Genomic DNA, 15,193 nt, shown 5'->3' with positions numbered 1-15,193 from the left:
GGCTGGTGACAGAATCTGCCATGTGAAGGCTCAGTGTGGGAGGGTCTCTCGTGCAGCAGGCTCAGAGTTGGGGGGACATGAGAAGTTAGTGTGAGAAGGAGAGAGAAGTCTAGACAAAAGGGACATGGAGACAGAGCACGGATCTGTTGGTCTGAGAGTGGCTGTTGGAAGAAGTGTGTCCGCAGGATGCAGCTGACCTCAGCTGTGGAGTCCCCACTGCTCCGCCGAGTCTGGGGCTCCTCTCACTCAAGCTGGCCCAGTGAGGAGCGTGTCACCAACCCCCAAAGAGAACACGTTCTCAGTAGTATTTCCTAATGATTAATTTCTAGAACGGAAGTCAATTGGATGATGAGTCTGCATATTTAAAATTAGCATATAGTGTTGACCAAACTCTAGCCACTTCAGGCTCCCATTAACATCAGATGGACGCCCTTTTGCCTATACCGTCATCAACACTGGAAATAAGGAGACTTTTCTGAGTTTGACAAATCAAAAGCATGGAATGATATTCCACCAATGTTTCCCTTTGAATCCTTTGCACCGTGCATGTGGTGAAATACACTGTGACAGGTTATATTACTGCTCACCAGTATCTCAGAACGTTATATACCCCTGCCCTGTGGACTCAGAAATGGCCATGTGACTTGACATGGACAAAGAAATGTGAGCAGAAATGAGAGGGTCACTTCCAAACCAAAGCTTTAAGAGCCCTTGTATTGTCATTTTCTCTGCCATGGGACCAAGGATGTCCTAGACAGAGGCATCTCTATCCCAGGCTCCCTTAGTGTCAATGACGTGGGACCTCATCTAACATGTGATCAATAAACAACAGGGGAAAGGAGTAAACCTGTGTTTTTCTACACCAGTTTTGGCAAAATTTTTCTAAAACGGGACAGATAGTAAACAGCTTAGGCTTTGCTGGTCTTCCAATCTCTATTATTGGTATTCCACGCTGTCACTGTAGCACGAAAGCTGCCAGAAACAAGTATGTAAACAAGTGGGCCTGGTTGTGTTTCAATAAAACTTTATTTACAAAAACAGTCATGGGGTTGGTTTGGCCCTCAGGCTGTAGTATGCTGAAACCTATAAATAAACAGCTAAGTTTGGGGAGGACCACAAATTACCAGAACTTGTTTTCTAATAAATATTTTATCAGAATTTTTTTCTTTTAAGGATCACCTGTTCACACACGCCCCTTTTGGTATACGAATATTCTTTGTTTTTGTTTAATCAAGGTTAACCCTTTGTTATGTTACTGCAATTATTCTTATTTTGATTTTGTCTTCTAACTTAAGAAATTTTCGGTGATAGAAACTTTTTTTAAAATTCCGGTTAGATCAGTTTATCAGTATGGTTTATGGTTTCCAGTTTTTAAAAGTCGGCCTTCTTGGTATATTGGGCCAGTTGGTTCTTTGCTGTGGGGGCTGCAGGTGCATCACGGGGTGCTTTGCAACAGCTCTGGCCTTTACCGAGCAGACGCCCGTAGCACCTGCCTCCCGTCACGACACAAGGAAAACTTGCCACGTGGCCAATAGGCCCTGGATGGCAAAATCACCCAGCACCGAGAGTCACTGCTTTATACCCTGTACTTTTACCTCCAAAAGCTTCTTCTGTATAATATTTATAAGGTCAATCCTTTACTAACTTCCAGTATTTGTATTAAATGTGTTTAAATACACATTATTATACATATTGCCATATATAATAATTTGAAATTTTGACTTCTGTAATATTCTGGCCTTCCTATCTATTAACATGAGGTTGCTGTTTTTACTTGACAATGCTATGAGTTTACCTGTCATAAGAATTTAAGTCTGTCTTTCTCCAAACTGGAAGGTGGGAAAAATTACTTCAGTGTAGTTGACATATAAAGCATGTGAATGTATGTTTCCTATTATAAGGGACTATCTTTTTTTAGAAAAGAAAAGGGGAAAAGATGTCCGTTCAAGTTCAACAAGAAGTTGTCAGAAAAATATTCCCCCAAAGGGTAAGTAAGCAAGAGGCACAGTCTGGCCCTCAGGGCCCCAGCCTGCTGCTGGCAGCTCCGTCCCCTCCCCCTCTGCCTTCCCTCCCCCGTCCCTGCCCCTCCTCCCCCAGGTCTCTTCTCCACAGGTGAGGCCTCTTAGTGAATGAGGGCACGTGAGGCATGCTGCCCGCTGCCCCCAATCTCCACACGTCTGCCCTGGCAAGCAGTCTTCCACACAGAACCTCTAAAGACCCCAAATGATGAGGGAACATGACCAAAGCCGTAGGTCAAGTTCTAATGCAAACATTGACTGTCTTCATTCCAGGAACTGGTGAAAACTCTAATCCAAGCAAAGCCCGAGTGTTCTCACTCCGGTGGGATGAGCTTTCTCTTCCTGAGCAGTTAGCGGTGCGGGTGGGTCTCCGTGGCCGGGCCCTGGGCTTGCTTCTGCCCCTCTCAGCTCTTTGCCTCCTGGTCACTGTCCTTCCTCCTCCTCATCCCCTCCTTCTCTTCCTGGTTCACTTTTCTCCTGCTTCTGTGACTTCCTCCCTCGGCAGTCTCTCCTGTCACTCTCCCCTTCCTCTTCGGCATGAGCCACACTGGCCTTTTTGCCCCACTTATTACTAAAGTATAGCAGGTGCTGTTCGAGTAGGGTATAGACCCGTGCCACCTACAGGCCAGTTTGCTGTAGGTCTGCAAAAATGCAGAGCTTGTAAGTCAGCTGTGACACAGAATACTCTGTGTTCAGGGCCAGACCTCCTCGGGGGAGACGGCAGTGCATCAATTTCATCCTGGTCAAGCCCCTGTCTCATCACGGACCACGTGCAGGGAGCACTGGTGTGACATGCTTAGGGACAGATGCGTGCACCATACAGTTGGAGGAGCTAACACAAAGCAAGACCCAGAGTGGACCCAGCACCCGATCAACAAACACAGCAGAACCCACTCCCATAACCCAGTCCCTACCCCCCACCAGGGCCGCCACCAGCCTGATTGCTCAATGCTGCCCCCCACAACACACACACACACACACACACACACACACACACACACGCTCCCTCATCCTCACCACTCTCTTTGCTCCACATCCTCAGGCCTCACCTTGAACAAAGCATTGTCTGCCCCGCAGGCCAGGGTAGGGCCTCCCGACATGCCCTCACAGAGCCCTGTATTTTCTCTCTGTGGCACTTACCACAACGGTCATTAACTGTCTGTGTGCATCCTGTTCACGGTGTGAAAGTCATATGAAGTCAGTGAGTGGGTCGGTCTTAACTCTGTCTCCTCTGTGCCTTTCACATTTTGTGCTTAAATATCTGTCAAGTCACCAAAACCTTATCATTCTTTTTAGTCAAGGGTCGATACCACCATCAGGCCTTCATTTACTCAGATGTGTGAGCTAAAAAAAAGATTTTCCTTCCCCATCACTTTCCCCAGATGGTGAGAATTGATTCCCGAAGCCACAGCCTTTTCTGCCCTCTGCTGGAAGGCTGTGGTAGGACGTGCACAGGATTCCGTCTCAGATGCAAATCAGAGCCCCCTCCAAGGGGGGATCTTTGCTCAGTGCACAACCCACACAACTGTATCCAGAGGCCCTGACAACAATATAAGTGTGTACGTCACTTTGACGACTGTCAAAGCACTTTGCTCTACACCTTATCATTTAACCCTCAAATAAATATGAGTCAGTTCATTTTTACACAGCCAGTTGGAACAGAAAAGCCATGTGTGAGCTAAAATCAACCTAGGTGTTCAATTATTTCAAGTTCTTTGTTCTTTGCACTGAAAAAAAAAAAAAAAACACCCCCCGTCTTTTTAGAAAACACTGGTGTCGGCAAGAATCCAGGCAAACGCGGACAGTTATCCACCAGCATCCGCGTGCCCTGCCTCCTTCACATTTCCACCCTGTGTGTTCCACAGAGACAACACAGTGCCTGTGCTGTTATCAGCTGTATGACGGGGAGTCTTGTTGAGGCCCTTCTGATGGCGTGGGAGGGGAACCAGACTAGGGATGCCATGAAATGTGGGGGTCACCAGGGTTCTCTCCAGATCTAAGCCTGCATCCCCATCTACAAAATAGGGGTCAGCATTGCCTGCCCTGTTTCACAGATTGTTGTGAGAATAAGCAGTACAATATGCGTGCTGATCATGGAGCTCCTAGATATTCCCCAGGTTGTATCTTCCCATGTCATTGTGACCTAGTGCCCTTGGCCTATGTTCTGTAAGAATTCCTGGAGTTAGCCCTCCTGATTACTAATTGGCTTTTTTCCCATTCTGCTCTTCTTGGTCTCTATTAGGCTTTTCTCTTCATTTCCTTCCTGTTTCCATGAACTCTCTCTGTTCTTTAATTGCTCACTTTCCTAGCTCGCTCCTCCTGTGGGCTCCCACTGAGTAATGGTGAGCTAGTCCGCGGTGGACAGCTCCAGGCAGGCCTCCCCACGGGGCTCCCCCCAAAAGGCCTGTTTGCTGAGATAAGTGGGGAAGGCTGAGACAAACACAGATTTGGGGGAACACATCAGAATGTTGTCTCCCTCCTTTAGGGACAGGGTGGTTGTTTCGGAAGTCCTGGGAACACAAGGTCCCGCACGACTCTGTAAGCTGCCTGCACCAGGTAGGATGCCGTGCAGCTTAGGTCATGGGCCTAAGGAAGACTAACTCCATGACCCTGGCCTCTGGCTTGCTGGCCAGAGCTCCCAAAGCCACACACTGTTCCCGATCTGCTTGTGGGCAGATCTGGGACACCTGTGTTCATGGGACCCAAAGGATTTAGAGAAGACAGTTATGTGAGACAGAGAACCATCAAAGGTCCCACTGCCATGCTAAGCCCCCTTGGGGTTTGCAATAGTGGTCCACAGTTACCTGTCATGTAGGCAAATCCCCACTCAGCCTCGATAACAGTAATACACACTTATGTGACCTTGCTCGTAAATTGTAAAGACAGAATTACAAGCCCATCCGGCCTGGCTTCCAAGGCCATGCTCCCAACCACTGGGCCGTGGTTAATGGGCAGGGTCTGGAGACAAGTGACCAAGCCGGCCACTTCATGCAAGAGAGCTGGCGGCTGTTAGAACTGAGGTCTTGCCGCCCCGTCATCCCTGCCTAGCCCTGCCATAGACCCTGCTCTTCCCCGGGGGGCTTCCTCTGGGGGGAACCACCCTCTCACTTTTCAGGGGTCTTTCCTTTCTCGTCTGATTCTACCTGGTTTGTATCTTTCCAAGGTAACTAATGGTTTCTTTGTCACTGATGCTGTTCTGTTCTTTTTTCAATAATGTTCTTGATTTTTTCATACACTTTCCTTTGGCTCTTTCAGTAAGTGTTTGAGACAAGGCAGAGAGTTGGGCTAGTGGGTCTCCTATCTTCATTCTAGACGTAACGATAACTCAACATTAACTGTGGATAGCCCTTCCCCCTGGCCCCCAAGGATCAGCTCCTGCGGTCTATCTTTAATGAATTCACCCACAATAAGGCTAGGGGAAAGGGGAGCAGGAATTGCCGATATTTCTTTTAAACACTTTTAAACTGCTTCTCCGGACTCAGAACCCCAGATCCAAGATCCCTACTCAGGGCTTTGAGTTGCCAAATCTCCCCATGTGCAATTGGTAGATTAGTCCAGAGCTCTCCAGGGTTTTCTTTGACTCATACAGGAAGAAGCCAGGAAGCAATAAAATGAAAAAAAAAAACAAAAAAAAAACAAAGAAGCTTTCATGATCCCCTCAGTGTGCTAACTGCCACACTTACCCCGCCAGGGTTTGAATCGGCCAGTAAGTTAACAGACAAAGATCTTTCTCCGACTACATGAACGCAAAGAAATATTCTGAGCAGGCAACTTCTGTCAGCACAGTGGGATGGCAGGATGCTTACGGAATAAAAGAATGTCAGGTGATGGCCAACTAGCTTGTGAATTCACCCAATGTGTTTTACTAAAATGTTTTGTTTGATGTCGTGTTGATGGTGGTGGTTTTGTTTACTAGGGACCACTCTGTACATTAATCAGAGAATGCTCCCCAGTGCCATTTACGTTGTTGTTGTTGTTGTTGTTGTTAGAAGTCATGGAGCCTGGACGATGTGGCTCAGTGGTTGAGCATTGACCCCTGCACCAAGAGGTCGCCGGTTCGATTCCTGGTCAGGGCACATGCCCAGGTTGTGGGCCCGATCCCCAGGGGGGGACATGCAGGAGGAAGCCAGTCAATGTTCTCTCTCATCGATGTTTTTCTCTCTCCCTGTCCCTTCCTTTCTCTCTAAAATCAATAAGAGGGGAAAAAATTTTTTAAAAAAAGGAAGTCATGGAATAGAAAATTCACGAGGGAGACAGAACAAAGACCAACAAACTGAGTTCTTCCACTTTCAGAAAAACCCAAAGATGAAACTGTGGATTTTCAGTCTCCGACACTTCCTGTGACCTGTGGCGACGAGAAGGGTATTTTACACAAGGATAAATTGAAAAAAGGTGAGTTTCTTGATATTCTGCTCTTTGGAGACTCTGTGAGCTAGGCTGCAGAAAATTCCTGTTAAGAAGGAATTTTCAAACTTTTCCACGTCATGGTACACCTGGTGGCCAGGCCACAGCGTTCCCCGTAGGAGTTATCCATCCACGGACCCTGTGACACTGGGCACCATGTCCTTGGCCCATGTAGGTGTCATATAAAATACAAATTCCCTCCCACTCCCTTACCACTCAGATAGGTTTGGGGGCTTCCTTCAATCTGAGAGGGGAGGAACCCAGACTCCTTGCTGCTGGTCCTTCTTCCCAGGGAGTCTCCCTGAACCCAGAAAGGTAGAACACCGCAATCGGGGGTTGGAGTCAGGATGAATCCGGGGGACGGGAGCGGATCCTGGACTGGGCTCTTGGTCCTGCAGGATCCTCGGAGCCAAGCATTCAGAATGAGGCCGGAGTGTGGTTCACGCCAAGAGAATTTGAAGTCAAAGGAAGAGGGATTCGTTCGAAGAACTGGAAGCGGAACGTGCGTTGCCGAGGAGAGACCCTCCAACGGCTGCTGGAGGTACGATCGGGATGAGGGGCAGATAAGTGGGCGGTTTAATTCCTTGAAAGATGAGGAAAATGTCAATCACAAGAAGTATACAGAATTCCCTTTAGGATTCCACAGCATGATGGAGAAAGAGCTAAACCTCTGTAGAAAAACGTGTGTGATAAACTTAAAAACAGATCGGTGCTGATGGGGGGGAACTTTAAGTGCAGGTGAAGGGTTTTGAGGTCAGACGAGATTTTAAAAATTTGCGTGGCCCGGCCGGTGTGGCTCAGTGGCTGCGCACCGACCCAGCACCAAGAGGTCGCCGGTTTGATTCCCAGTCAGGACACATGCCCAGGTTGTGGGCCCGATCCCCAGTGGGGGGCATGCAGGAGGTCACTCGATATTCTCTCTCCTCGATGTTTCTCTCTCTCTCTCTCCCCGCCCCGTCTTCTCTCTAAAAATCAATAAAGAAAAAAATTTTTTTTAAGTTCACCTGGTGCTATGAAGTAGGCTAGGCTAGAAGGAAACTCCGTGAAAACATAGACCTCGGCCATAGCTTCCCAGTGTCCTCCATCCGCCAAATGCCCCCTCGAGGCCCTGCTCCATCTGGACCCCTCAGTGAAAGGTTTACAGGCCATCCTGTCCGTGGTCAGTCTCTCCTCTGCCTTTCCCAGCCCACTACTCCATCCTGTGAGCAACGCACCGGGGCACTAGTGAGCCCAACGCAAAGCCTGTTGATCACACTCAAAACTGGTCACTGGGATGCAACCATAGGATCTTATCTAGAGAGGAAGAAACGCAAACTAAGAGGAGTGGGGGGGGGCAGGGACTGAGATAAAAGAACTGACAGGCCTGCGGTTTGAGTAGCAGGGGAACAAAATGATTTTGTCAAGCCCAGAAGAATAACTCATTGGAGCTTGAGCTGATTTTTCTCTGAGATGCGTTGGGTTTGAGACCCAGGAGGATATCCAGGTATAAAAAAAATCATTAGGAAGTGGGAACGTCGATAATTACAACAGAAAAGCCTCCCGAATAACCTAATTCATTGACCTCTTCTTTCTTTCAGAAAGGACTTTTGCTCTGTCCTCCAAGAATAAGTCTCAAGAGAGAGGTAAATAGCAAGTGAATTTCTACCACATTCTCAGTGGTCAGATTGACGAGTTTTCATGCCCCAAGGCTCACCTTCAAGTCCTCGAGCGCCCCAGCCCCACGCGACCTTCACGTTTAGACACTGCATCTTCACGCTGACTGTTTTAGCCCCCTGGTACCTGTACATGTTGCTATTATTTTCATAGCTGATTTGCGATAGGGGAGCAAATAACTCCTTAAAATAAAGACCAGGACCGAAGCTGCTGCTGTACATGTGCTGTAAACAAAGTTCTGGGTGTTTGGATGCTTGCAAACCCAGGGTGTCAGAAATGGGCTGCTCTAGTTTGAAAAGCAAATGTGTTGAAATAGAAAAGAACAGAAAGGGCAAGGTGGTCATCCTTGGCTGAACACCGGGTCATCCCAATTCAACATGCTCTGTATCAAGAGCACCTGAATGGAAGAATGTGTTTGAACTAAGCTTTGGCGTTTTCCAGACACAGGTCCCATTCATGGGCTTCCCATTAGACCTGGGCTCCAGAAGAGGCAATGATAGCGCTCCCTTCTTTCCCTGGAGGCTAGCCGGACCCTTGGCTGGTTCCGTTCAAAGTGTCTAAGACGATGGTTCCCCCATGCCATTTCTCGTGTAAAGTATCTTTACCACGCTGATTTTGGACACCTTGATACGTACAGGGATGCTCCTTGTAATGGCAAAAGATCAGGGAAGACTACAAATGTCCATCAGTATTGTAAAGTAACCTAAGACATCTGCAGAATGGTATTTGTTTGAACACACGGATTCGTAGGTCAAGACTCATCCTTCAGTCAATGGAAAACCACACGAGAGTGTTGAGGTCAGGAAGGCTTTGGGAAGCTCAAACCGGTAGTACTTTGTGTGGAAGGAGCCCAGTTTTGTTCATGTAAACACGTAGGTCTACCTGAAAAAACTTGCTCTTCTGGGATGGGATTACAGGGAAATTGGCCGTCCATATTATACATGTATGTGCATGTGGTTATAATGACCATTTATTACTTTTGTAACCAGGAGAGAAACAATAAAGATATTTAAAATCCAGATCATTCCTGAATGGCCCCAACATGATAGTTTCTTCTCACTCATGATGCCACATGTCAGCACATGACGGCCAGGGCACACTTGGCCCACCACCCTTGCAGTCTCCCCCAGCAGGAGCCACGTCTCGATCTGACGTCACGCGGACTAACGCAGGCCTGTCCCTGAGCCGCATCACCGCACACCTCGCTGGGGCTCTGCCGCGGGGCCACTGGTGTGTGACTGCGTGTGTACCACCGCGGCCCCCGATGCCGATGCCGCAAGCACGCGTTCTGTGGCTTCCCTTCCGGATGCTGCTCCGAAGACCCCATCCAAAACGGGTGACCGGTGCAGAGTCCCCGGCTGAGGGCTCTGAGCGCCTCCATCTCCAAGGGCCTAGCGTGCGGCGGTCGTTGCTACTCTGTGGGAGTGCAGTGGGCTGAGGGGGACGGGGGTAGGGTGAGGATTCTCTTGCTGGGGCAGAGCCTGTCTGGTTTGAACTTTCTGCCAGGGCTAGGTGAAGAAATCCATAGCTTTCTTATGGACTTGCCCAGATGGGGCGGGGGGGAGGGGGGGCTTGAAGCTGTCAGCAGTCATCACAAAAATAGAGTCAAACTCTTCATTAGAGAGTGTGATTGTGGAGTTGTACATCCATTCTCCATCATTTCTCTATCATAGCATGTGTGTTGGAAATAATTTTACTCTAGACCATGGGGGGAGGGGTATTGGTAGCTGGGTTTGGGTCGGGGACTTTGAGCCCAACCAGAGTCTCACCTGGGAAGAGTGGGTTGGTCTGGGCTACCTGGGGACTGTCATTCTGTACCCTGGGCTAGGGCAGGCCAGGTGTCCAGTCAGGGGGCAAGAATGGCCATAGCGTATCAACCCTAGAACAAAGGCAGGCTGGAGGGTTCAGGATGGGAAGACCGGAAAGATCTACCGAACTTCAGGGGGGAGGGTTCCCTCCCCATGGAGTCCGGGCCCAGTAGATGGAGGGAGCGGCTGAGCAGCCTCTCCAGTTAGGAGAGAGGAGCTCCATCCCCAAATCAAAGGGAATTTTCCCTCTGGCTGGGGGCTGGTGTGCAGAATGGAAAGCGTCCCTCTCCGTTGAGGACAGCGGCAGGATTGCTCTCCTGAGAAGCGCCTGCCCCAGCCCCTCGGGCCTTTGCTCCAGCACCTGAAGGTCTGTCTCCAGCCTTTCACACCACCATCCGTCTGGGACAAGCAGGCACAGGAGGAGGGCCGCTTCCTGGCCCCTGCCTTCAGCACAGAGAAAACGGCCTCTCGGGGGTGTGGCACCCACGCTCTTCGTCCGGGGGGGCCGGGAGCAGGGCCAGAGGCTCAGCCAGCCGTGAAGAAGGTGTTCGCCACCTACATCACTCGGAATTTACTGGGTCACATTTTAAGGCCACGAGAAAGACCCGTGTGAGATCTCAAGCCCACAGACAACCCATTTCACAGCAGCTCTGTCCTTGTGCATGTGTCCTTCTGTCTGTGAGCCGGAGCGTCGGGGCGGTGCTGCGTCATCCACACGCGTGCCTGGGATGGCACCCAGCAGGGAGGACAGTTCTGGCCCGGGGCAGCCTGAGAGCCAGCCTGGCTCGGGCACTAAGTGGCTCTGATTCTACAGGAAAACACTTCCTCTGCTTGTAGAGCGGAGAGGTCGCCCGCAGCCGGCCCTTCTCAGACTGCGCGCACAGACCACCTGGGTCCTAGCACGCATGTTCTCACCCAGTAGGTCTGTGTTGCTCACCTGTGTACAAAGGGCTTCTGTGACTTTCCTGGCCCTTCTGGTCCTGACAGTCTGCGGTTCAGGTGACAGGTGTGGCAGTTCGAGAAGAACTGGTGTCAAACCTGCTCTTCCGGGACCGGAAGGCCAGCTGGCTGTCCACCAGCGTTCCGCCTGCGCGCCGCGGGCAGTGGTGGAAAGCACCCACTCGGGGACAGGCCCAGCCGGTCTTGGCGATGCCAGGGTGCCCACGTTATCTCCTCTTCCAGCGGGAAAGCCCGGATGAATGTGAGGTGTGCTGCAGAGGGGGACAGCTGCTCAGCTGCGACACCTGCCCACGGGCCTTTCATGAGGACTGTCACATCCCGCTGGCGGAGGCCGAGAGGTTAGTGAGACGCAGCCGCCTCGTGCGCACCTAGTCCCGGCTCTGCCCGGCCGCTCAGCTCCAGACCCGCGGGCAGCCTGGGGGAGCACAGCCTCCCCCTGGTGTCGGTGACAGCCTGTGTCTGAGTCTGTGGCTGGGCCACCTTGGCCCTGGGCTGCCACTGCCCCCGGGTGATGTCTATCCGAGGTTTGCAGCGCCGACTGCTGTCCCAGAGGGATGGGGACGGGAGCTCCTGTTGTCTGGTTCTGTGCTTATTCAGAAAAGGCAAGAACATGGCCTGGTTTTCTCATTTTGCCCCATTCTCAATGGGCTGATGGGGGCCTGAGGCCCCCGGGGGTGAAGGCCCAGTCTCTGCAGCAGGCCAGGTGGGCAGGGGTCCTTGTGCTCCCAGCAGCTCAGAGGGGACGGGAGAGCCCACCACTCACCCTGACACCACCTTCCACCCACAGAACCCCTGCTGCTACCCTCAGTGGGAGGAGGGTCATCCAGTCAGACCCCAGCTGGGGGTCCTGGAGACTGGGGAGTGTCCCCTTCATCCCCCAGCTATGCCCACTGGTCATTCCTGGAAGGAGAACAGGCAGCCTAGGAAGGGTGGCTGTTTCTGGGCTTTGCCCTGCTCACTCACGCCCCCTCTCAGGAGCCCGTGGAGTTGCACCTTCTGCAGGATGAGGGAGACCTCCGGAAGCCGGCAGTGTCTCAGGGAACCCGAGGTCCTGGAGAGGCGGATGGGGCCTGAGGAGCAGCTGGTGAGTCGATTCCAGCTCCAGGGTCTCCTTTCTGCTCACACGTGAGAAGCCAACAGCCACGGGCTCAGGGGAAGGCACTTGAGGGTGTCTCACTTCAAAGCATGGTAACTCAGTGCCCAAGTAGGCGTCGGAACAGAACTGAACCCACCCAGGAACCTGGACCAGTGTGGCGGGGCGGAGGCCGGTGTGTCCAGGTGCGTCTGGACACGGGCCACTGTGCTGGCTGCCAGCTGCATCTCCCTGCAACCTCTTCACGTTTTACAGAAATGTGAGTTCCTCCTCTTGAAGGCCTACTGTCACCCACAAAGTGCCTTTTTTGCGAAGAGCCCACATAACGTAAGTCACATCGGATGCTTTCCATCCTCCAGTCCTCTCTCTGGTGTCAAACTCACTCTGGAAACGGAGTGAGTCCTGTGGTGCCGCCCTCTGCAGGGAGCGGAGGGGTTAGCCCGACTCTGGAGTGGGACCAACCCCACCCCACCCTGCCAGCTTCCCCTCCTCTGGGTCCTAGTTCTACCTTCTCTTAGGGGCAAGGGCTTCCTTAAGGATAGTTGATGGATTAAGAGCTCAATCTCAGGAGCCAAACTGTGGGTTCAAGTCCCAGCTCTGCCACATTTTGGCTGGGACATCTTGGGTATTAGTTAACCTCTCCATCGCTCGGTTTCCCGTCTACAAAATGGGAGTCACGATAGCCCGGTCTCATAGGGTTGCTGCGGAGATCATGTGTAGGTGTAGGGGCAGTGCTTAGAACAAACCTGGCATGTAGGTATCAGGTGGTATTATCATTATTACCCTGGAAATAAAGATTTGGATTTCAACTGGATCCATCCAGTGGTGATGGCTGTGCTAACATCGCCCCTTTGGTGGCTTTGTCCCTAGATTCAAGATTATGCTGAGCCCTTTAAGGAAGCCATGTGGCTGGACCTGGTGAAGGAAAGGCTGACTGAGAAGGTGTATACGGTGGCATGGTTCGTACGGGACATGCGCCTGATTTTTCACAACCACAAAACATTTTACAAGGTAAAGCACATGCCCTGCTTCCTTCTCACATCCTTTCTACTTTCCCCTAATCTCTGGGGCGGCAGAGCTTTGCACCGATTGTCCCCTGTCTCCTCCTGGAGAGGGCTCAGCAGAGGGGTGGATGCCCAAAAGAGCCACAGGCAGGACAGGGAAGGATCCTCGCAGCCGGTGCCTGGAGAGAATTCTCCCTCTTTCCCAGGTTGGCAGGCTGCTCCCACTGAGACAGCCGACTCCTCCAGCCTCCTTGTTAGAACTGAGAAGGGCAACCTATACTTCCATTGTCCTTCCTGTCCCGGGAATACAGAAATAAATGAATTAACTAAACAAAATGACATGCGTTAAACTTCCAGGATGCTCATACTTAGACTTTGTGACACCCAAATTTCCCGGTGGACTCAAACATCATCTGAAATTGTCCTTGGATCTTGCTGTCTTCCTTCCTTAATAGGGACAATGAGTTGAGCTATTTTGCAATCCAAGACATTCTTAACTTTAGTTTCTTGGGTTTCTCCTGATTTTTACTCTAACTAGCACAGACACTTTGGGGGAGGTAGCCAAGGGAGATTCTCATCTTCACCCAGCCTCCCTCCTCCACGCCACAAGTCGGCATGTTCACAAGCCACAAATTGTGTTCACGTGTGGAGCTGGAGGTAGTGAAGTTGACCCAGGGAGCCCCCCGCCCCCCCGACATCTGGCACAGTCTGCGCCTGAGAGAACAGGAGGGTCATCCTTCCTTCGAAGAGTGGGCTTTCAAGAAATGTTTTTACTTTACGCCGGTGACACCAGTTTCCGGCTTCGCAGTGACCAGAATCAGTTCTGCAGTGCAGAGCACCTGTCAGTGTGGCAGCAGCATTTCCCCACCCATCCTGAGTGCTGGAGACGGGAGGGAGGGGCTCCTAAGGCCTAGGAGTGATCTCATGTTCCTAATGCTATGTCTTTAGATAGCTGTGCATTTGTCTTTCTCTCTTCCAGGCTTCCGACTTTGGTCAGGTAGGCCTGGACTTACAGGCAAAATTTGAGAAGGATCTCAAAGAGGTGTTTATGTTTCATGAAGCCAATGAGAACTATTCCCACGCTCCTCCTTGACCCCATTCTGGAAGGACGAAGGCACCTCAACTTCAGGATAAAGATGATGCAACCCTGGTCATCCTTAGATTGCCAGTGAGTCTGGGATGTGATTGGCTGTCCCCTTGCCTCAAATCCAGGCCCTTACAGCATCATCACACCCTCTACCTCCTTTTAGCATTTCTTGTTGCAATTAAAAAAATTAGGCCTTGAATCTAAAGAACTGAATACTTCCTAAATAGCGTTAAATACCCATCATAGTTCACACTCTCCCCATTTCTTATAAATTGTTTTACAGCGGATTTGTTTGAATCTTGATTTGGCTACTCTGTCTCTTATGTCCCTTTAATTCTGTAAGTTTGCCAGCTATTCATGCCAGCTGGGGCCCTTGTCCTGTACAATGTTTCATAGTCTGGGCTTTTCTACACTCGCACCACGATGAAAATTGTATTAAGTTGAATTCTAGATTTGTGTGAAGTTTTTTGTTGTTGTTGTTGTTTGTTTCTGTTACATATTTAATATATCATTGCAAAGAGTATTTATTTTTAGGATTTTTGCATTTGTATTTACAAGTGAGATTGGTCTGTACATGTTTGTATTTTGCCATAGTCAGGCATAGGGTTATCCTTGCTTGGTGAAAGGCCTCATAAAACTTCCCACTGTTTTATATGTTCTGGAATAGCGGATAGTGTTTTAAATTCATAAAAGTGTATAGCCTAGAGATCTTTAGGGAGGCAGCATTGACTATTTTCTCTGCTTTTTCGTGGTGAATAGACTATTCAGATATTCTGTTGCTTTTTTTTTTTTATCCTCACCCGAGGACATTTTTTGTTCAGGTAGAGTGGGAGGGAGAGAGAGAGAGAGAGAGAGAGAAACATCGATGTGAAGGGACACATCGAGTGGCTGCCACCCGCACGACCAACCTGGGCCCGGGGACAAACTACAACCGAGGTTCGTGCCCTTAGCGGGAACTGAACCCGGGTCTCTCGAGACCGCAGGCCGACGCTCTAACTGCTGAGCCAAACCGGCCAGGGCTTCTGTTGCTTTTTTAAACTAGATTGAAGCAATCTTTATTTTTATGTTGTTGTTTTTTTAATTGATTTTAGAGAGAGAAAGAGAAACATTGATGTGAGAGCACAGCATTGATTGGTCATCTGCCTCCTGCGCGCCCCCTACTGGGG

At 50.3% G+C, this 15,193-nt stretch overlaps 1 protein-coding gene across 7 annotated transcripts in view; it reads left to right on the top strand.

Annotated features, from left to right (window-relative positions):
• Positions 1 to 14,752, top strand: part of SP110 (SP110 nuclear body protein) — a 45,566-nt gene extending 30,814 nt beyond the window's left edge. For 2 of the 7 annotated variants that reach the window (XM_036254206.1, XM_036254208.1), the window contains exons 12-20: positions 1,919 to 1,987; positions 6,312 to 6,410; positions 6,821 to 6,963; positions 8,000 to 8,044; positions 11,066 to 11,181; positions 11,819 to 11,927; positions 12,192 to 12,263; positions 12,807 to 12,947; positions 13,920 to 14,752. In XM_036254206.1, coding sequence (XP_036110099.1) covers positions 1,919 to 1,987; positions 6,312 to 6,410; positions 6,821 to 6,963; positions 8,000 to 8,044; positions 11,066 to 11,181; positions 11,819 to 11,927; positions 12,192 to 12,263; positions 12,807 to 12,947; positions 13,920 to 14,033 — 908 coding nt within the window. In that variant the 3' untranslated portion in view covers positions 14,034 to 14,752. Of the gene's footprint in view, positions 1 to 1,918; positions 1,988 to 6,311; positions 6,411 to 6,820; positions 6,964 to 7,999; positions 8,045 to 11,065; positions 11,182 to 11,818; positions 11,928 to 12,191; positions 12,264 to 12,806; positions 12,948 to 13,919 lie in introns of those variants that run through there. The other 5 variants (XM_036254205.1, XM_036254204.1, XR_004958659.1 and 2 more) reach the window with 4 other exon arrangements.
• Positions 14,753 to 15,193: the final 441 nt, after the last annotated feature.

The sequence above is a fragment of the Molossus molossus genome, unplaced genomic scaffold (genome assembly GCF_014108415.1).
Source record: "Molossus molossus isolate mMolMol1 unplaced genomic scaffold, mMolMol1.p scaffold_m16_p_11, whole genome shotgun sequence".
NCBI classification, from domain to species: Eukaryota; Metazoa; Chordata; class Mammalia; order Chiroptera; family Molossidae; genus Molossus; species Molossus molossus.
The sequence above is the reverse complement of the archived record's forward strand: the minus strand, read 5'-3'. Positions and strand labels throughout refer to the sequence as shown.